Source organism: Anguilla anguilla, chromosome 9 (genome assembly GCF_013347855.1).
Source record: "Anguilla anguilla isolate fAngAng1 chromosome 9, fAngAng1.pri, whole genome shotgun sequence".
Lineage (NCBI taxonomy): Eukaryota > Metazoa > Chordata > Actinopteri > Anguilliformes > Anguillidae > Anguilla > Anguilla anguilla.
Window position 1 is genome coordinate 10417758 of NC_049209.1, and position 20032 is coordinate 10437789.

At 41.1% G+C, this 20032-nt stretch overlaps 1 protein-coding gene across 3 annotated transcripts in view; it reads right to left on the reverse strand.

Moving 5' to 3' along the window:
• The window catches only part of tenm1 (teneurin transmembrane protein 1), a 414402-nt gene that overhangs the window by 83092 nt on the left and 311278 nt on the right, over positions 1 to 20032 (reverse strand). For all 3 annotated transcript variants that reach the window (XM_035434568.1, XM_035434569.1, XM_035434567.1), the window contains 2 exons: positions 19492 to 19720; positions 9528 to 9766 (listed from right to left, as the gene is read on the reverse strand). In XM_035434568.1, the coding sequence (XP_035290459.1) occupies positions 9528 to 9766; positions 19492 to 19720 (468 nt within the window). The remainder of the gene's footprint in view (positions 1 to 9527; positions 9767 to 19491; positions 19721 to 20032) is intronic.

Genomic DNA, 20032 nt, shown 5'->3' on the forward strand with positions numbered 1-20032 from the left:
TATTTATGCAAATGCAAAACAACTGATGCTGATGGTCCAGCAAATGAGGTCATTAATCTAATTACAAGGCAGGAATTCATTTTCGGTTTTGGTTTGTGCATTTGAAGACCATGCGTCTAATTATTGCTATCACAACTTTATGGTTATTTTAGAGCATGTTTATGGTGCGGCTGACCCCGGTTAGCAGGAGACGGAGGCCAGGCTGTGAGCTAAATGTCTTTAGCTTTACGATGCAAAAGCATTTTTTTCTCGGTGGCTGTTGACCTTTATTGGGCAATGCAGTAAAGCACTCACTGAGTATATTGTATGGGTAGTCTGAGTCTCTCCTAGGGAACGAAGGCTACACCCATACAGATGAATCTAATTTTCACCCCCTCCAGTCCGTTCATTGTCTCAAATTCTTTGTAGCTACAAATCAGGCCATTTCACATCAGTCTAGCAGTGAGATTACTGGGGGGATTGGAAAGCATTACTTTTTACCGGTGCCCTGTGGAGATCTGTGTAAATTGTAACATTGGGAAGGTAATAATGTGAATTGTCGGATTGGATACCCAGCAGGAGGCCAGATGTGTATAATCCCGAAGGAGTCTGGTTTCTGCCTCTTTAAAACGCGTTCGGGAGATCTAACAAAGTCTTGTGGACTAAGCTAAGAGGCATTGCCCTTCACGACCTTGTTTGCCAATCCAGATCCAGGTACTTTTCACATAATACTAAGGCAGCCCTCTTCCATAATGCATTTCCATCTGTTCAAAAAAGCACAGGCTATCCGTAAGGTTCTTTGTGAAAGCAATTTTTAACGGGCGTGAATCACGTTCCTTCTTTCATAACCTAGAAGTATTTTCAATAACACACTTTCTGTAGGGACATTAAATTATTTTTTACTCGGGCCATTCATCAGGGGTGCCAAGTGGGAGCAGGGTGGAGATGTGTCCATGCCTGAGTTGTGTTTATATAATCTTGCACGATGCGAAGTAGCCGCAAGATGCCTTTTTAACAGAACATTGAGGTGTTTGTGCTGTATGTGCATTCGATTCAGTGAGCTCAGGCCACCGTACGATGGAGTCATCAGTATTTTCTGTTCTTAGAGCTGCACTCAAAGGGGCCTGAGCACTGGCCAGCCCCCTTTGACAGGGAATATTTGACAGAGTATAAGGCTTTGTTGTGCATGAGGATTGAGACTAAGAATAGTAACACTGCATTTAAGAGGCCTCCCCCCTTATAAGATAATACAAGGTTAGTATGAATTTAAATATCAATTCCTATATATTTGGAAATTATTATGCTGTGAATGAACTTTCCATGTTTATTGTGCTTATACGGTAAAATATGATTTGTAAAAAAATATAAAAATATGCATAAAGAGTAGGCCCATCAGTTTGTCTCCACTATGTGACCTACAGGGATTTAAACTTTAAACATATTTAAATGGTTATCTTCGAGGGGTCCCCACAATTACTCCAACAGCACATTTAAGTGATTAATCGTACAACTGAGTTTCTAATTGAGAAATTTTTAAAAAAATGGATTAGCTGATCTAATAGGAAGGATGCTATGAATGCTATGGAAAGTAAGTCTTTCAGCCAGTGGTCTTCATTTTTGGTCCTGGAGAGCTGCAGGGTCTGCTGGCTTGTTGTTACTCATAACTTGATAACGCAGCAATGCATCAGTTAAACCAGTTGCTTACAGTTAATTCAGGGAACCTGGTTTCTTGGGTCTGAATTGGTTGCTGATCTTTAGGAACCCACCCCCCCCCCAAAAAAAAAAAAATTCCAATCTTATCCAAAAAGGGCAGGTGTGGGTGCAGGTTTTGTTTTATCCCAGCACCTGATTCTCCTTAAGGTGTTGATTAAAGACCATGATTATGTAGTGCCCTTGGAAGATGTTTGCCAATTTGATCTGATATTTGCAATGTATTAATTAATTCATTAATTCTTGGATTTGGGTAATGTTGTTCAGAGAGGCCAGTGTTTTTTTCTGTGGCGTTCGTGTGGGGCTAGCTGCAGTTTATCCTATGCAACTGTGTGATTTAGATAATTGGTTCACGTGATAGAAGCTGATAAAACGAGAACTACTTTAGAAAGTTCACGGAGAGCGAAGGTCTAGTTAAACTTTTAGTGAACTGTCTGGCGCCTGTTGCTGTGCTGATTAGAAGATATGTTGTCCAATCACGCTGCATGATGGGGGGGGGGTTCGACAAGAGGTCACGTGGGAACTAGTTAGGGGTTGCAGGAGAAGACTCGAACTGAAGAGAGAAGGAGATGGTGCACGGTGCATGAGAGATCGTAAAACTGTTTAGTGAAATTGAGTTGAATGCACGTTTTGGAATTGATTATCGGTTTTCGCCATCGTCATTGAATTAAGTCGCGGTACGGGATGGGAAGGTGCGGACGTTTTGGTGTAAATTCCAGTTTTTCTTATTTTCTTCTCGACGAAGTGTTTTCTCTACTATTTCGGGTTAGCTAACCTACAGCTAGCCACGCGAAGAGGACAGCACGTGGCTGGACGAGTGTGTTTGTGTCGGACCTGTATTCGGATCGCCAGTGACTTGTTTTCCTGTGTGAGTGAGTAAACCTCAACATTATTCTTGTGTGGATTCATATGAGCTCCAACATGCGCGCCAACGTATTTAGCAAACAGTGCACGAACAGCCTACAACCCCGGGTTATTATATTTAGTTTGTTATTTTGGTTTCGTGTTCATTTCTTTCATTTAATACTGTGACGGTTGAAGGGGCCATGCAGTGTGTATGGGCTGCCTAAGTTTGAATGGCGTCAAGTTGATGGCACTTAGTGGCATTTATTTTTTTTTAAAAACACCTATTGTAGTTATAGATAGGCCTATATTCTGGACTGTGTATAGTGTTATTGCATATTTTTCTATTGAAATTGATTAAGCCCATTATAATTTGGTGTATTTTGGTATTGTGGTTTTACTCCTTATAGCCTACATGGAGTCAAATGTTATGCGCAAGTAGAGCACTATTTTAGGTTAACAAAATAACTGGTTCTTTGAGTGTGAGTGCTCAAAGTGGGGGCTCGTGAGTCAAGTGTTTATGCATGGGAGTCATTGTTCACAAGCAGTATAGCTACATACTAACATCTTTAAAGCTACCTGAGTCCTCCCAGTCTCCAAAGTGAGATCCCTAGACATAGAGTAAACTGGTGCATCCCATCACAGCTCCTCCCATGCATTTTAGTGTATTAGTGGAAGTTTCATAGGTCTCAGTATTACCTATGTAGCCTATATTATGTAAATGAGCATTGTGGTGGGAGGGCTACAATTAGTTAATCAGTTGATTTTATTATTTTATTTATTTTTTAAATAAAGTTAAATGTTATAACTGCTCTCATGTAAATGTGGCCATTTCCCACTGCTTCCAACAAAACCTGTCAAAAAATATTGCATTTAGAAATATAGCAGCATGTCAACAGTAGGAATGAATCTAATTTAATTGTAAACGTGAGTGTCACTTGTAAGCACAGCTGTCCATCATTGTCTGTGCTAAATTAGTACCGATTACTTTATCAGGTAATTAAAGGTGGTGGAATTCTGATAATTGTTTGAGAAGGGGCTTCCATCCATCCATTATCTGTACCCATTTGTCCTGGGAGGGTTGCACGGGGAGCTGGAGCCTATCCCAGCATGCATTGGGCGAGAGGCAGGATTACACCCTGGACAGGCTGCCGATTACCGCAGAGCACACACTCATACCTATGGGCAATTTAGAGTCTCCAATTAGCATATCTGCCTGTCTTTGGGAGGAAACCGGAGTACCCAGAGGAAATCCACACGAACACGGGGAGAACATGCAAACTCCGCACAGAAAGGCCCAAGCTGCCCTCTGCACCACCACGCTGCCCAGGAAGGGGCTTGACAAAGGTTATTGTGACCTGACCTGGCAGAGGACAGAAGTACCATGCAAAAAGAGACAAGCGAGACAAACTGGTGGCCCTAATACTGAGCATTGTAAAATCTCAAAAATATGAATGGCACAAGCACAAACTGACTGACAGAACACGATGTGAACCAAAGAGAAGTGCATAGAGTTAAGCCTTATTAAACTCTTTTTAACCACTGATGAGATGAGATGATGAAAAGGAAATGAGTCTCACTTTCCATTGTAAAAAAACGAATCCTATCACTATAAAAGTTAGACAAATATGAATATAAAATCAATAGAATCTGAGTTTTTTTTTTTTAAAGCAGTCAGAACAATTCAATACAGGGGCTAAAGATAATATGTCACTGAAAATTGGATTGTATTTTGGGAAACTCAACCCAGAAGAACTAAAAAAACAAAAAAAACAAAACAAATGCTCTCATAAGATCATATTTGGAGCTTGCTGATTACTGGGTAATTCAATCTAAGGTTTGTAGCTATAGAGTTAGCTTAGCCTATTTAAAAATAAGGCAACATTGATGTAAATACACCGGAAAATGTTAAGAGTGAAATTAGCTCTGATAACACTGAAGATGTATGTGATTATTATGTGCTTCCAGTTCAATTAGTACCCAGACATTGGTCTCTCTCACCCGCAATGTGCTACCATAAAAACACAGCAGGAGGCAGTGATCTGACTGTCAGGAAAATGTGGTATGACTGCTACTGGCCAGCATGAGTTGAGCAATCTGAACTGTGACATAATATAGATATGCTTCACTGTGCTGTAATATATTTATTTCTGAATCCTCGGGAGATCTCCAAATGTCAATACATTCGTTCAGTTATCGTTGTAATTTCAATGATTTGTACCTCAAATTCAATTTGGGAAAAAAAAAAAAAGTGTGCTTTAAACTGACCTTTGTACCCAGTGTCTTTTTTCTGGTATTTGTCACTGTTGATGCACAATATTGAATATTAAATATCAAAAATAAAATAAAAATAAAAATCATAGACACTGAAATCATCCAGAATGTAATTGGTTCATCCTCACATATATATTCGAAATGTGCCAAACACCATCATTAAATTCAGTGTCCATAAATTTTCTGGTAAATATTTTTATTTACCAAAATCTCCTTTCAGTGGAAGAAAAACATGATGTGGACTATCCAAAATTAGTAGACTCTGCAGTTCATGTCAGATTTTTTACTAGTGTAGCAAAAGTAAAAAAAAAACATTAAAAATTAAAAGCTGTGCTTGGCACGAGCACTATGCCAACTTGAATCAAGAGTATGGTATCTGTGAGATCTACTCTTTAAGTTCGGCATCTATGGCCTTAGAGCTTGGAGTAATATTCAGTAACAGTATATCTCTGGAGTTTTCTGTACTGGAAGGAATAACTCACAGTTTGCTTCTGAGTACAGGCTTCTGGACTCTTTAAAGAAGGGCAATATGAGGTTTAAAGTGGCACAGACTAGAATAACGATTGGAAAGCAAAGGGAAAATGGATCAATCAATAAGATTACAATGAAGCTTGAAAGGTCTTCTACCTTCAAGGTGAGTTGCCTGGAATCTGAAATTCCTTGGCTGTCCAGCTTCTCCTCAGCACAGAGAATCTGACTTGGTCCTTTGACATTACTCAGTCTTATTGATTGTAACACTTTTCAGTCTATTAAACCAATACCACAGTTGACAGATCTCCTTTCGAGTGCCCTAATGAACTCAAGCAAAAGAAAAAAAAAAATCAAGACATTTAATTTTCTCCTGAGAATATGCCTCTTCTTTCAGGTTGGTCCATCGATACACCTTGAAGAGAGGCATTTGGATTTCATTAGCTTTTCCACTGCTCGATGCGTGTAATAAAAAAAAAAAACCTTGGCAATATTGTGTATGAGTTATTACAGTCATAAACATCATGGGGGAAATGATTATATCATAGTTTTGCTTTCATTGGGTTGAGACTGCGCCCTTATTCTGAGCAAAAGTAAAGACGCTATAGAGCGAGCGTGTTGGCTTCACCCATTCCAGCTCTGCGAATCCCGTCACAAACAAAGACGCCCAATCAAGAATTCCTGGGTTTTATCAGTAGTTATTATAGTTTTGAGACACCTGCTTTAGTTTGTTCAGGTCATTCATTGTAGCATCATTGCACATGACCTCTGTGTTCATTTTTACCATGTAAAAACCCAGGTGTGTAATCTGTAGTTGAGAAAAAAGATACACCTATTTCCGAGTTTATAACTCTTTTTAATGAGAGCGTAAAATATATCCCTCTAATCCCAATCGCTCAGTGTGGGTAGAGCACTTTCCTTCGCTTTGAAAATAGGAAGCTGGACACCATGCAGGTTTAAGCACACTAATTTGAGGGCGGTGAAGGATGAGCTCAATTTGAGCCAGTAAGTGCTCAGCCATAAGCACTCCTCGCACTTCACCATTTGCTCAGCGTTAATTCATGCACACCACCCAAGGGGGGCTGTGTGCATCACTGTATGGGAGGAAGACACAGTCACATGTTATTATCCTTTTTCATGGTTTACAAATGCTTTGCCCTGAAATAGCAAGCACGCTACTTTTCTTTGAACTTTTAACTAAACAGACTTTTAACATTTAACCTCTACATTAAAAAAGGTGAGGCAGATAATAATACAGTCACAAAGACAGTCTCTTCCAACAGTAGGATCAAGACTTCAGCCCTGAAGTCTTAGTCCAATCCACCCTCATGGCGGTGCAATAGAGATCCAAATATAAAGAAATATTCTAAAACTTCACTGCCACATGAGACATCGTTTTTTTTTTTTTAATGTAATACATTGAAATAGATTGTTTGATACACACTGGTGATTTTCTTGTGGTTTTCAGGAGAAGTAAATTAAAATTTCATTAATTATAATTAATATAAATTATATCGTATATGAATCATATTATTTCATATGCATGTAGATGCGTTGTTCTCATACGAGGACATCATTTTTATCAAAAACTATTTCCTGTTCAAAGACATTGCTTAGTTTCCATAGTTATCGGGTACTACTGGTTCGAAATAGCAATGAGAAATAAAAAATGCACGCAAAAAATGGTCCGGGACTCACGAGGATAAGTGATGCATTTTAACTGTTGATGGCACTTCTGTTTGGTATTTGTCGATTACAGTTACCATACTGTATGGGAGAAGGGCCAGCAAAAGTGAAAAAAAAATCAGGGTTTGACGTTGAAATCTGTTTATTTATAATTAGAAATGTATAATTAGAAATATTTGTAGAAATATCTTAACTGTGAATTTTAACTGTTGATGCCACTTGTGTTTTGAGTTCAAACATTAAACAAGGGTGTCCGCTGTTAAAACGCCTGGATTTGGAAATAGTTATTTTAAACAAATCATCACTTCCCCTACATTAGAGTTCCCTATTCTAAAAAAAAAGCATATTTCTGTTACCTGTCAGCAGTATATCTTTAGGGCATATAAATACATGCACAGATCGACAGCTCAATTGCATTCATAAAGATCTTTGAGCAGCTACGTCCAGTTACATTGTGAATAGGAATCGACTCAAACGCTTTTAATGCTGGAACAGTACGAAGAGTATCTCACCTTGTCAGGACAAAACCCTGACTGAAAATAAATAAATGAGAAATGCGCAGTATAGTATTTGTTGGCTTAATTGTTCACCATGGGCTTTAAGCCGTCAGTCAGGCCAATGAGAGCTGGTCACTTTTATGCAAAGTTTCAAGTTGTTTGTCGCAACTGAGAGGCCTCTGGTTTGTTCTTCTGCCGGCAAGCAGGGGGAGACATTCCCATAAAGAGTCTCTGGAACTTTCCAGATCAGTAGGACTGATGAGTTTCACGTTTGTATTTTTCAGCTGCTCATGTGCTTGATTGACTAGCGCATTTAAGTCCCATTTTTTGTTTTTTTTTGGTGCTCAGTCTTCATGTTAGTTCTTGTTTGAGAGTTGCTTTGCACATTGACTGGGTTACCCTTTTGTTCCTGTAAGTTTCTTTAACTTTACGCTTCACTGTTCAACTGAACCTTCCGACTGGACTTCTTTTAGGCTTCATTTTTGTCTCTGCTTTTGCTGCCAAAGAGTTGTTAAGTAAGACTTAGTTTAACTGTTCATCTGCCTCCCGAGTATTCTATGCATCTGTAGAGAATACTCAGGATTTGCATTCATTGAGTTTGAGTCTTACCCCGGGGTCCAGTGGTTAAGGACTCTCAACGGTTTCATTTCCCGGCCAGATACTGCAACCTGACAGCAAGACTGAGCCCTCTAGCATGGACCCAGCAGAGACGAGCCCACCAGACTGTGACTGTCTCCATGCTGCTTTGGATAATTAAAGAGCCATTATGGGGAGACATGAGCAGGTTGAGGCCAGTCAAGAAATGACCACAGGGAGATGTGAACAGCTGATCGGCCAGATTTTGGACTCTCTGCAGACTGTCCCTCACAATCTCAAACATAGTCAGTCCACCTCTCCCAATCCACCAGTCCATTCAGTACCTCGTGCCTAGCCTAACTCCGAGCCACGGTTTCCAGCACCCTAACGATATAATAGCAACCCCTGCCGATGTCAAGCATTCCCCTACCAGTGTTTTCTCACCTTTGAGTTGCATCCAACTTCAACCATCGTCCCCATTAAACATTCACGCATAGCATATCTCATCACCTTAATGACTGGAAAGGCCTCAGCCTGGGCCACCGCTATCAGGGAGAAACAGGGCCCTGAATGCTTCAGAAACCAGCTCTTCACAACAGAGCTGGCTCCTCTGTTTCCGCTAGGGCAGCCTCAGTGTCGCTGACTATGCCATTACTTTCCAAACCTCTCTTGAGCCCTCTGTCCCACCACCCAGTTGTCCTGAGTTCCTACCGAGCATTCTTACTTCAGAGAAGCTTTCAGAACCTTTTTTTTTGGGCTTATATTTTTTGTCTCTGCTTTGATGCCAATACGTTTTCAAGTAAAACTGCCTCTTGAGTATTCTCTGCATCTGTTAGTTTCAGTCATCCCCCGTGGCCCAGTGGTAAGGTGAAGGACTCTCAACACCAGCTACTGCACTTTCTTTTATTTTAATCTATAGGTAGAGCATGTACTGTGAAGAATACTTGCCTGTGACTCTTCTGAAATGTTGCCTTTAAATCAAAGAGATTCCCACTAATATATAAGCCACAGCATTCTCATATTTTCATTGCAATTCTCTTAAATAAATCAACCATGAATTCATTTCAGGTAGACTGCACCATTTACGTTTCACCATGGCTGCAAACAAGTCTGACAAAATGTAAGCTAAATGCAACAGACCAACCTGAAAAGATGACATCAAGCCACATACCTACCTGCTCAATAATTTTGAATGCATGGGCATCAATTAACCTCCGATTCTACTTGTGCCATTCCGAGCACTTAAGGTGCACTACCGACTCTCTAATTAATTAGCCTTGAATGCTAATGGCCTTTTACTTTCCAGCTCTGGACTGCACACGGTCAATTAGAATGTGACCTTGGGAAGTGCAAACACACTGAAAAAACAAGGTCTAATGCTGAAACTGAAGATGGAAGAGCAGGGGGTAAAGCTAAATGGATTGGGGAGAGGGGGGAGTGGGGGGGGGGGGGTTGTGGGGGTTGTGGGGGGGGTTGGGGGGGGGCAGAGCTTACCGATGACGTAGGTGAGCAGGAGGGCGAGGGTGACGGTGATGGCGGTGGCGCTGAGGGCGGTGCATTTCCAGTTGCAGCACTTGTAGGGCTTGCTGAAGCTGAATGCCGGCCTGGAGAAGGTGCTTCTGGGCAGGGGCCGCGGCGGGGGCGAGTACACGGTGTTGGAGGTGAGGGGGTAGTTCTGGCTGGCCGCGCTGAAGAGGGCGGAGGAGCCCGACCCGTGCTTGAACAGGAAATGCCTGCAAATCAGTGACGGAAGGGGATGTCTCAACCAGCGGGTGAAGATCACAGACTTAGGCGCACACGCGCGTGCACGCACGCACACACATCTATATACAGTCATTAATCAAAGTTTAGAAGCTGTTCAATGCACTGTTCGTATTGATCTCTGTCAATACAAGCACTTACAGGTTACTTTTTACTGTGACCCTGACCTTGAAATCTCTGTACTTAAAAGCAACAGAAGGCAGATTAGTCTGGAAACATGCAACGAAGGCGCATGGTAGTTAAACCGTAATTAATTTCTTTTAACACCATTGTCTATAATGCGTTTAATTAAAATATGAAGGCAGAAGATGTGTTAGGGTCATGTTTTAAAAAGGCTAGAGTGAGTGATTTAATTGTTATCACCTTTTAAAGGAAATACAATTTGCAGCGAGAGTGATGGAGGACTAAACGGCTGTGAATCACAGTTGTTCCTCAAGTGTCACTTGAGAGCATGCACATATTGCCCTCACGTCAGTACAACTCTGGAAGCGAAAAGAAGCTTAAAAAAGCTCTGTCTCATAACGCATCGGATGAAAGATCTTCCCACGACGCTATTACAAACCCTGCTGTGTAGTCACCTTGAAGCAAACCTATTGTACCTTATTCTACTTACTGAAATCCATAACAATGTTTAATTTTTTTTTTTTTATTTCTCGTGTGATGCAATACCATTTTATTGTAAGAATAATGATCGGCAATATGTACTGGAAATGCTGTAACAAAAGCCTTACTGGATGACTCCCAGCAGGACTACATCATCAAATAAGCTCTGGGGTAAAAGATGAAAACAGTTTCAGAAAACACAAAAGACAATTAAAACAAACCTGGCACATTATGGACAAATCCAACCCCGCGTTGCATTGTTCACACTTTATGAAAACAACAAAATACAATTAACAATGTTCAGTGTTAAGCCTTGTTTATGGGAACAACATCCAATTAAGAGTACTATGTTGTGTCATTTGCATTTTAGGAAAGCAACAATGTACAATTACCAGCACTGTGTTTTGTAATTTATATTTTACAAAAACAATGTACAATTAGTGGCACCGTGCTGCATTTTTTGAAAAACAACCAAAAAATGTCTGTCCAGTCAGTTAAATTGAAAAGAATAAACACAGATGCAGTACTCGGAGGTATGTTAGTCCGATTCCCAATGAATCAGATGAATGAAAACTGATAGCGCTGTTATAGGATTATAGACAGACACCATTGTTATGCTGACACCACTGAATATTATTATGAAGGGCAAAAAAGTCAATAGCATACAATCAATTCCTGTCTCTGTGTAATTTAAAGAAATTAAAAAGAATATACTTGTGGTTTTTTAATATTGCAAACACGCTGATGTGACAAAAAACATATAATTGCACTGATGCTGGGCCACTGCCATTGGACCAGGAGTTCATCGTGCCTGCAATGAGTCCACTTCGCTGACATTTCTCAGACTTTGTAAAAGAGCCTCTCATTAGTCACATCTCTGTAAGTTTTAGCTTATAAAGCACTTTTTGTGTTTCTACTGTTGTGTTGTACCAATGTTGTGTTAACTATGAACACGTTTGCAAGCATATAAGCCTGCATTCAATCCACATCCTAACTCAATCAGCACATTCACTTTGACTTAAGTAAACAGAAGTGCCACAGTTTTTCTTCACAAACTCAATTTGGCATTTTTGTTTTAGCGATCTCTGAACTTTTTGGGATCTTTTGGGGCGGGCACAGTGGGATAGAGGTTAGCACTGTTGCCTCGCAAGAAGGAGGGTTTGAATCCGGGTCCGACCGGATCCTCTCTGCGTGGAGTTTACATGTTCTCCCCTTGTTCGCGTGGGTTTACTCCGGGTACTCCGGTTTCCTCCCACACTCAAAGACATGCATGTTAGGTGCGCTCCTGCAGTTGCCCTTGACCAAGGCACTGGCCTCAGAACTGGAGTTGGTCCCCGGGCACTGCACTGCGGCTGCCCACTGCTCCTCAGTAACTAGGATGGGTCAAATGCAGAGGACAAATTACCCCACGGGGTTCAATAAAAGTATATCTTATATCTTATCTTATAGCTTGTAGAGTGTTTTGGGAAGAGGCTTCCTCAGGCTAAGGTCTGCATCATCACCTCATGGTGCAGTAGGCATTTGCTGAGCTATATAATTAATAATGTAATTATTTCTCTAATCAATGCTGTAATTAATTCTATGTGTAAGTATGCCACTTCTTTCTCACCTCTTTGTGTCGCTCCCAGATCATGTGAACAGTGAGTGACAAAATACTGTGCTAATTATTCTGCGAAAGTGATACTGAACACTTTTATTTTCTAACACGTGTGACAGTATTTGAGCAGGTAAATAATCATCTAATGGCACATTGTTTACAGTGTTGTAAGCACTTCATCCCAGTTAGTATCAATTGGGAGGAAACTTTAGTTTAATTAAGAACCTAGTCTGTTTAATCAGCTGCTGGCTGTTACATCGCAGCCAACAGAAATTCACTTTTCAGACAAATGGCACAATAACTGGGAGCCCTGCCATTGACATATCCAAAAAAATGAATTACTGTCTTCTCACAGGTAAGTCTGCCGATACTTTATACTTAACCCCCAAAATCCAGTGCCTTCCAAAAGTGTGGGAATGAGCGTGATGTGTGTTATTTTTGCAATTTACTTATGGAATTTGGATTTGAGATAAAAAGATGAAAAAGAGACAAATGCACAAACAATCAGCTTTCATTTCATGGTATTTACATGCATATATATGTTTTTACCATTTTATGGATATGACATGTCTGTAAGCTGATAAGACTAGCACAGAGACTGGGTATAGTACAACTTTTTTTGCAAAGTCTTGACAAAAAAACACTGTGAAGGTCGGCCAAGAAAGTGAAGTTGATCAAATCCTAAATGCTGTGAAGTAAGGCCCTAAAACAAAGGCAGTGAAAACACAAGATACATCCAGATGGCAGGGTGAAAGTATCACTGCCCCACTGTATGCAGAAGACTTAACGAGAAAAATTATAGAGGCCAGATTAGGATTTGCCGAACAGCAAAATACGGAGGTGAGCCAGAAGAGTTCTGGAACAAAGTTAAATGGACAGATGAGACCAAAGTAAACCTTTACCAAAACAGTGTAAAGCCAAAAGTGGAGAATGGCAGGAACCGCCCATGAGCCAAAGCACCCCCCTCATCTGTGAAATATGGAGGGGGTAGTGGGTAGTGTCATGGCTTGGTCATGTATGGCTGCTTCTGGATAAGACTCACTCATCTTCAGTCATGTAATGGAGGATGGCAGCAGTAGAATAAATTTGGAAGTGTACAGGCAGCTTTTGTCTGGCAATGTACAAATAAATTCCTCTAACCTCATTGGCCAGCATTTCATCCTGCAGCAAGACAATGACACACTGCCTACTACAGGTGGAGGGAGATACCACTATTTGTATTTGTATCTGTACTTGTTCAACAAGCAATATTATTTGCATTTGTATTCGGATAAAAAATGGAAGTGGGGATGAGGTGGAATTAAAGCATTAAAGTCATGGTTAAACCATGACATCAATAATAATCCATCTTAACAACAGCTAATTTGCTTTTAAAAGTTGTATTTAACAAACAATGACCTCGCCCATGACATGTTTTATATCATTGCGTTAAACAGTCAAGTCTGGTTTAAAACATAGGCAAAATGTTCTTATAAACCAAAACATAGTTACTCATCCTTACTCTGAATAGCAACGGTGCAAACTGCATGAACCCCACCACCACCCCTACCTGAGAGACACTGAAGTCAATTATAAACTGAAATAATGCTTTTATAATTTATAAAAAATTGTTCCTTATCTTCATAATGAACTACAGTGTGTTATGAACATTTTGTTTTTTTGTTTTGTTAATACTTTTCCTCCATTCTTTATTGAAGCCCCACTTTACCTGTATGTTAGATTTGTATAAGCTTGGGTAAATTAATGGAAAAAATTGAAAAGCTTCCCTGGGTTAAATACACCTTCAGCTAAGCTATTATGCTTTTACTCAATAGTACATTATTATTCTAAAATAATTTATTCTAAAAGCAAATGGATGCCGTCAAACTTGTCCACAGTAAAACAGACTGCACTGTGTTTCCCCCCATAACTTTGAATAATTAAAATCAGCCTCGCTACTTCTTACATGCGCTTAGTGGTTGCTGCAGTTAGATTGAACTCATCCCATGATGCAAAAATACAATACGTGCAGTGCTGTAATATGGTATCAAGCCACCAGATTCATGTCTCACCCTGTCAAAATCAAATTAGAATTGAAAATGGTGTGAAAAACAATGTCAGTGAGGGTTTGAATTACATTACGGTTTGCTGATCCAAATGCTATTTGGCAAAGCATTGTATTCTCGCATCGATCGGGGTCTAATTGACAAGGTTCATTAAGGCTCAGATGTCAGCAAATGCCGAGCTGAGATATTGTGTCTCTTCATTTGCGTCCGACACAAAGTCACCTTGTCTTTTGGCTGTGTCATTAACTGGGCCCATCTACTGCACAGGTCAGACGAGCCGGGGCTGCGTTCACGGAACGCAGCACCGCGCGGCAGAACGAGGCCTTTGCTTTGCGGCTGTCATATCAGAAAGCACCCCTTGGCTCCGAATCTCTCCGCTTGGCTGACTGATAGCCTGATGGCAGGACGCAAGATGACCGAAGGCCCTCCCCCATTCCATTCACCCAATTGCTTCCAGCACGCCGCATTAGCCAGGGTTAGCTTACAACCTGAATTCACACTGATGGGACTTGTCGTGGCGGAGACTCCTCAACGCCGATGAGCGGCCATTATCGAGGTGCCTGGACAATTATTTTCAACCAGCTTCACCGGGATGACTATCTGGCTGTCCAGAGCAGGGCTTTACGGTGTATGAGGAGGAGGTGGCAACTGGGACAGACGTTTCCCTGGAAAACCAGGTTCACTTATTGTGGCCATGGAATTTTTTTGGAGCTGCTATTGTTTGGAAGCAATAGAGCAAATGTACATGAAATTAACAGAAACTGATAATTTTGTACATATTTGAGAAAGTTACACAGGATGATACAATACCATGAAAAAGTATTTCCCCCTTCCTGGTTTCCACAATTGTTGCATTTTTGTCACACTAAATGGTTTCAGATCTTTAGACAAAATGTACTATTAGACAAAGGGAACCTCAGTAAACACAAAACACATTATTTATTAAAATGTGTATTGTGTTTACTCCATTTCCATTTGTCTAACATTCCATTTTGTTCAAAGAACTGAGAACATTCAACGTGACAAATAAGCATAGCGGAAATCAGGAAGGGGCAAATACTTTTCACGCAGTGTATGTTGATGATAATATTGAAATGGCACATGTATGCTTCAAGAAATGACAGTAGGTGGCACTCTGTGGACCCGTTGAATGACAACTGCATTATGAACGCTCTTTTTCCCCAAGCCACACTGCAGCCAATCACAAGTCAATTTGCAGAACTCCCAGCCACAATCACTGCTCACTGACATGATCAGGATTCATCTGTGGACTGTCGGATACCTTACTGCTCCAAGGGGGATAAGGGGGCTAAGGCCTAACTCCAGTCTTGGCGAGCAGCAGAAAAAGAATAATAATATGAATGTTGAATGTTTCTTAAAGATGCATTAAAGCAGTTGGTCCTGTTGCTGACTGAGCACATGTTGCACATAAAGCCCATTACTGAGTCTGACTGAAGCCGCAAAACACTCATACTGACAAATTACACATTCAAATAGCAAAAAACCATAAAATGTGTATTAGCATTTCCGGCTAGTTAATTTCTTAGGAATATTGGATACGAGTATATTTTCCAGGATCAGTTTGAACATATCCTTGTAGCTTTACTGGAGTTGACAAATTGACTCCACCAGGCCTAAGCTGAATTAAATCTGTCCCTATCGGTACACCCATTTTGGTCCTCAGTTCTGCCTGCTCTTGCACGCAATTCTGTGGAGCGACTCCTTGTCCACCGCCAGACAGCCAAACCACCATGGAATCACTTTACACTTTTACCCTGTGTAAGAGGTGTATTCATTCGCAAGCAAAGATGTTTACGATGCACAGATCACCACTTTCAGCCGATCGCAGGGACTGTTCTCCACACCCGAGGGCAAAGTGAGACCCGTGCCAAAAGATATCACATGCAGGGGAACCCCCACCACCAGCACCACCACCACCACCACCACCACTCATCTCAGAAAGCAAACATGTTTTTCCATTGCATGTGCTTCTTTGGAAAAGATCAGCTCTCTCTAGGATAGGATTTCTGCTTAAACAAACACTGGACAGCAAGTGGGGGTAACGCCATTGGAGAGAAAAAAAAAAGAACAGTTAGAGGTCCTAATGTAGTCACTAGCACAGTCCAAATTTGAAACCAGAGTGTGTAGCCCATTCTTGCACTAGCACAGTGCCTTAACAGGATGAACCACCCAGAAGCCCTGAACCTGTATCATTTATCACATTTCATGTAAAACAATATTACAAATGATCAAACGAGAATAGTATTTTGAAAGGCAAACACTGGGACTATGGGAATGGAACACTGAACAAAATTAGCATCAAACAAAAGCTATCATTCTGGGGAAAGAAGTATGGCTGCCATTGCCATCCCATCCATATTTTTTTTTTTAGCACACAAAATTAATTGCTTAGAAAATTAATTTGTAACCCATACTAAGGCGTTATGGCCTATGACAGTCACATCAAAAAAAATCAGTCCCCTAAAAAGTAGTGTACTATTTAATACTGAGACTAGAACAACTTAATACAAAAAATAGTTTCTGTAACTTCAGTGAAGAAATATTCACATAATAATAATAATATTTTACACAACTTTACAAAGCTGTTTATGCAGTCGATCAAGTGGGATTCAGATTTATTGGTCAAATGTTTTTAAAAGCAAAGTTTCTGTTGTGTGCCAGTGAATGTGGATGCATTTCCTGGGGGCAGCCGAAAGACCAGCTGACACATGCATTTGATTATGATGCAGAATTTCACATCATTTCAATATTTCACATCCGGAGCTACCACTGCCCTGGGCTTTCGGGTCTGAGTAGGAGTCACCGCCAATGCGCGTTAATGCTGTTTTCCTTCCCGCAGCCATTCATTTTTACCAGAACAGAAAGTGTGAACAATCTCTGCTTGACAGCCTCTTAAAAAAGGGCATTCGGAAAGCTGTCAGGTACTGTAGCCACAAGGTTGGGCCAAACCAGATCAGATTAGCATGCCAAGGTCAATCTCTGACTCAGGAGGCTGTCTTTGTGCGGGCATCTCCGCTTCATACCTGCGAGGTATTGGACTGCCACGTCAGCACATTTCATCATCAGGACGAGAATGGGATTTAGTGAAAGGGATATTCGCTCTCGCTATTCGCTATGCAGACTCGCAGTGACATTAGGAAATATACAAATCCGTAGTGACAATAATGACTGTGCACTAAGCAACTGAACAGTCCGACAAAAGACAGAGCAACAACGCATCGTTTCAAAGAAAGACGGGAACGTAAGGAATTCATATAGAACTGGTTTTCCATTCATAACCTTACGCTTTCCTCCAAGAATACGTGCGCTGGCTTCATGTTACAGTTCGGGATCAAATCTCATAAAAGAATCCCTATTTCCCCAGAGAACTCTGGAGAAATGAGTGCTATTTCCACAGGTAGTGTACTGGTAGGAATTCCTCTTTTTTTTTTTTTTTTTACACGTGATCAAGGGAGGCAAGCACGGATTCCAATCTAAGGCAACAAAATCAGGGGCCTGTGCGTTAGCCCGATATGAACACTGACTGAAAAAATGGTAGCAATCCACAGTGCCACATTCGGAGAATTTAACTGGTTATTTTATAAAGAATACCATATTGCATTCTCGGCGGAAGAGATTGCGATACGACCCTTTCATTTTATTTTGGTTTGATTCTTGCGGGACGCCCCGGGACAGAACAGAGGCGAGATGGCGAGACTTATATTGAGCGGCAGTCCGTCCCATTTCACCCGTAACCCCGCGCAGCCGTTGGCAGGAATCATTCCTCCCGAACGCTCATCAATTAGCCCCCCTCCTCTCCCACGCAGTCACGTCAGTCATGCTTTCACCATTCCGCCTTCTCTTCAACCCCCACTGACCACAGCGAGAAAAAAAACAAAAAAACAGACTAATTATCCCCAGTAAAAAATAAAATAAAAAAGACATCATTCATGGAATTCAAAAGGAAAATGTTCAAGTTCTAAAAAAATAAAATGGTTTATTTTTTTAATGTTTTTAATTCCTGTTGATGACTGAATGGCTGAGCTACATGGGCAAAAGGAGAATAGGATGTGTGTGGGAGGTACTGGGGAAAAGATTTCGTTTGACAGCATTTGGAAGCATGGCAGCCACAAAATTAGAAACACAATGAGAATCACAATATTAGACTTGATTCTCCTCCATTGTTCTGTTTTTAGATATTTACATTTCACCAACTGTTTATTTGAATTTGTAACATCGGTATTCTTCTTTCCTTAACTGAAAGAAGATCTAATTCTGAACAGATTCATATCTTATTAAGAACCTCTCCTCCCGACTGGCTTTCTGCCAACCTTATATGAAGTCAGTGTGCATGAGGAGGAATTTGGCTGTTACAAACTCTTCATTAAATATTCAAACAGTTATTTATCTCTCCATATTACTTCAGAGGCTAATTCATAAAGTCTGATCGGAAGAGGCTGAGTGCCAAAACCACCCAAGTATGCTCGCTGCTTAATTCCCCAAATGACGCTCGCACGCTCGCACTGGGTTACAGACAGGGGCGTTTCTAGCATTACTTTGGATCAGAGGTCAATTATATTATCCATATTATCATAACTTATTCATATTATCCTGTATGGGGGTCTGGGGAATCCTTCCCCAGCAGAAAGCTTTATGAATTTCATGCATTAAATACATAAATCTGGTGCACTCTGGGAGTAACTAAAGGAAAAATTTGTATTAACGCCCAAATATTGTGAGGGAAATGACTAAGTGAAACACGCCCGTGGCAGTTTTGAAAGTCTGGAAGGTGGGAGTAGCTGTTACTGTTACTTACAACAGTAACCATAGAAACTTCATGGTCCACTTAACAAGCAATCTACTTCAGTGCTGAAAGACACCACAGTGTTGCACCCAATAATTCACATTACTCCTGAAAATGCGCGTAATAATGGAAATACTGCAATAGACATTGACTGCCATGGGAAAACATAATACAAACATTTAAAACCAAAAGCTATGATATGAAATCTTTAAAAGCAAAATAAGATAGATGGTTTTTAACCAGGGCATTACTGTATTTACTAGCCCCACCAAACCCATGCCAAATTTTACTATTTTGTTATCTCTTGCCTTTCATACAAATGTGCTGCTTATGTGGGGAATGTATGGTAATCCTCATAACTAGCTGCTGGACATACGTGAAAAGAAGATCAGGGGCTTGGCTCTATACATCAGGCTGAAGGCTATAAAGACCCCCCCTTACCAACACCACTGTGGGTGTAAGCAGGCAGTCTGATGAGTCAAGGACCCAGATGATTCACATCTGAGAATGTGTGCATGTGCGTGTGTGGCACAGGGGGAGTTTGTCATATAATGACCATTGATGATGTTTTGGGCCAAGGGGCTCGGTGGGCAGGGAGGGGTGCAGTGCAAGGGAGGGGCAACCGTGAGGGCAGATGTGCCCGCTCACCTGGTCTCTAAAGGGATGTTGCTGTTGAGGGCCCAGCTGTTGTGGAGCTGGCCGCTGTCCGTCTGGGTGCCGCCGGTTTCCGTGGCCTGGCTGCGGGCCGGCATGGTGTTCCTGTGCAGGGCCTCTGGGGCGTGGGGGGCGGGTCTGGCGCAGGTGCAGGCATGCGGAGGGGGCGGCGGTGGGGGGAGGGGCCTGAAGGTGAACTGGCCCTGTGGACTGCTGGGTAACTCTGGAGAGCGAGAGAGAGAGAGAGAGAGAGAGAGAATTGTTGAATTTGGAGAGAAAGGCCCAAAGGGTTTAACCCAGCTTCCAAACTACAGTAACATCATCAACATTGTTGATAATTATTTCAAAGAAGCATGTTTGCATTCCTGAATTTTAACCTGCCACTGAATGTGCAGTCTATGTCTATGTATTAAATATTGACAAACTGAACTTCAGTACATGAATTTTTCCTTGATGCATTTACCCTTATCGAAGTCATTCAAAACTGGCTAATCTTTATATATGTCATTCTTCGGTAGCTTTTTAAAGGCATTAA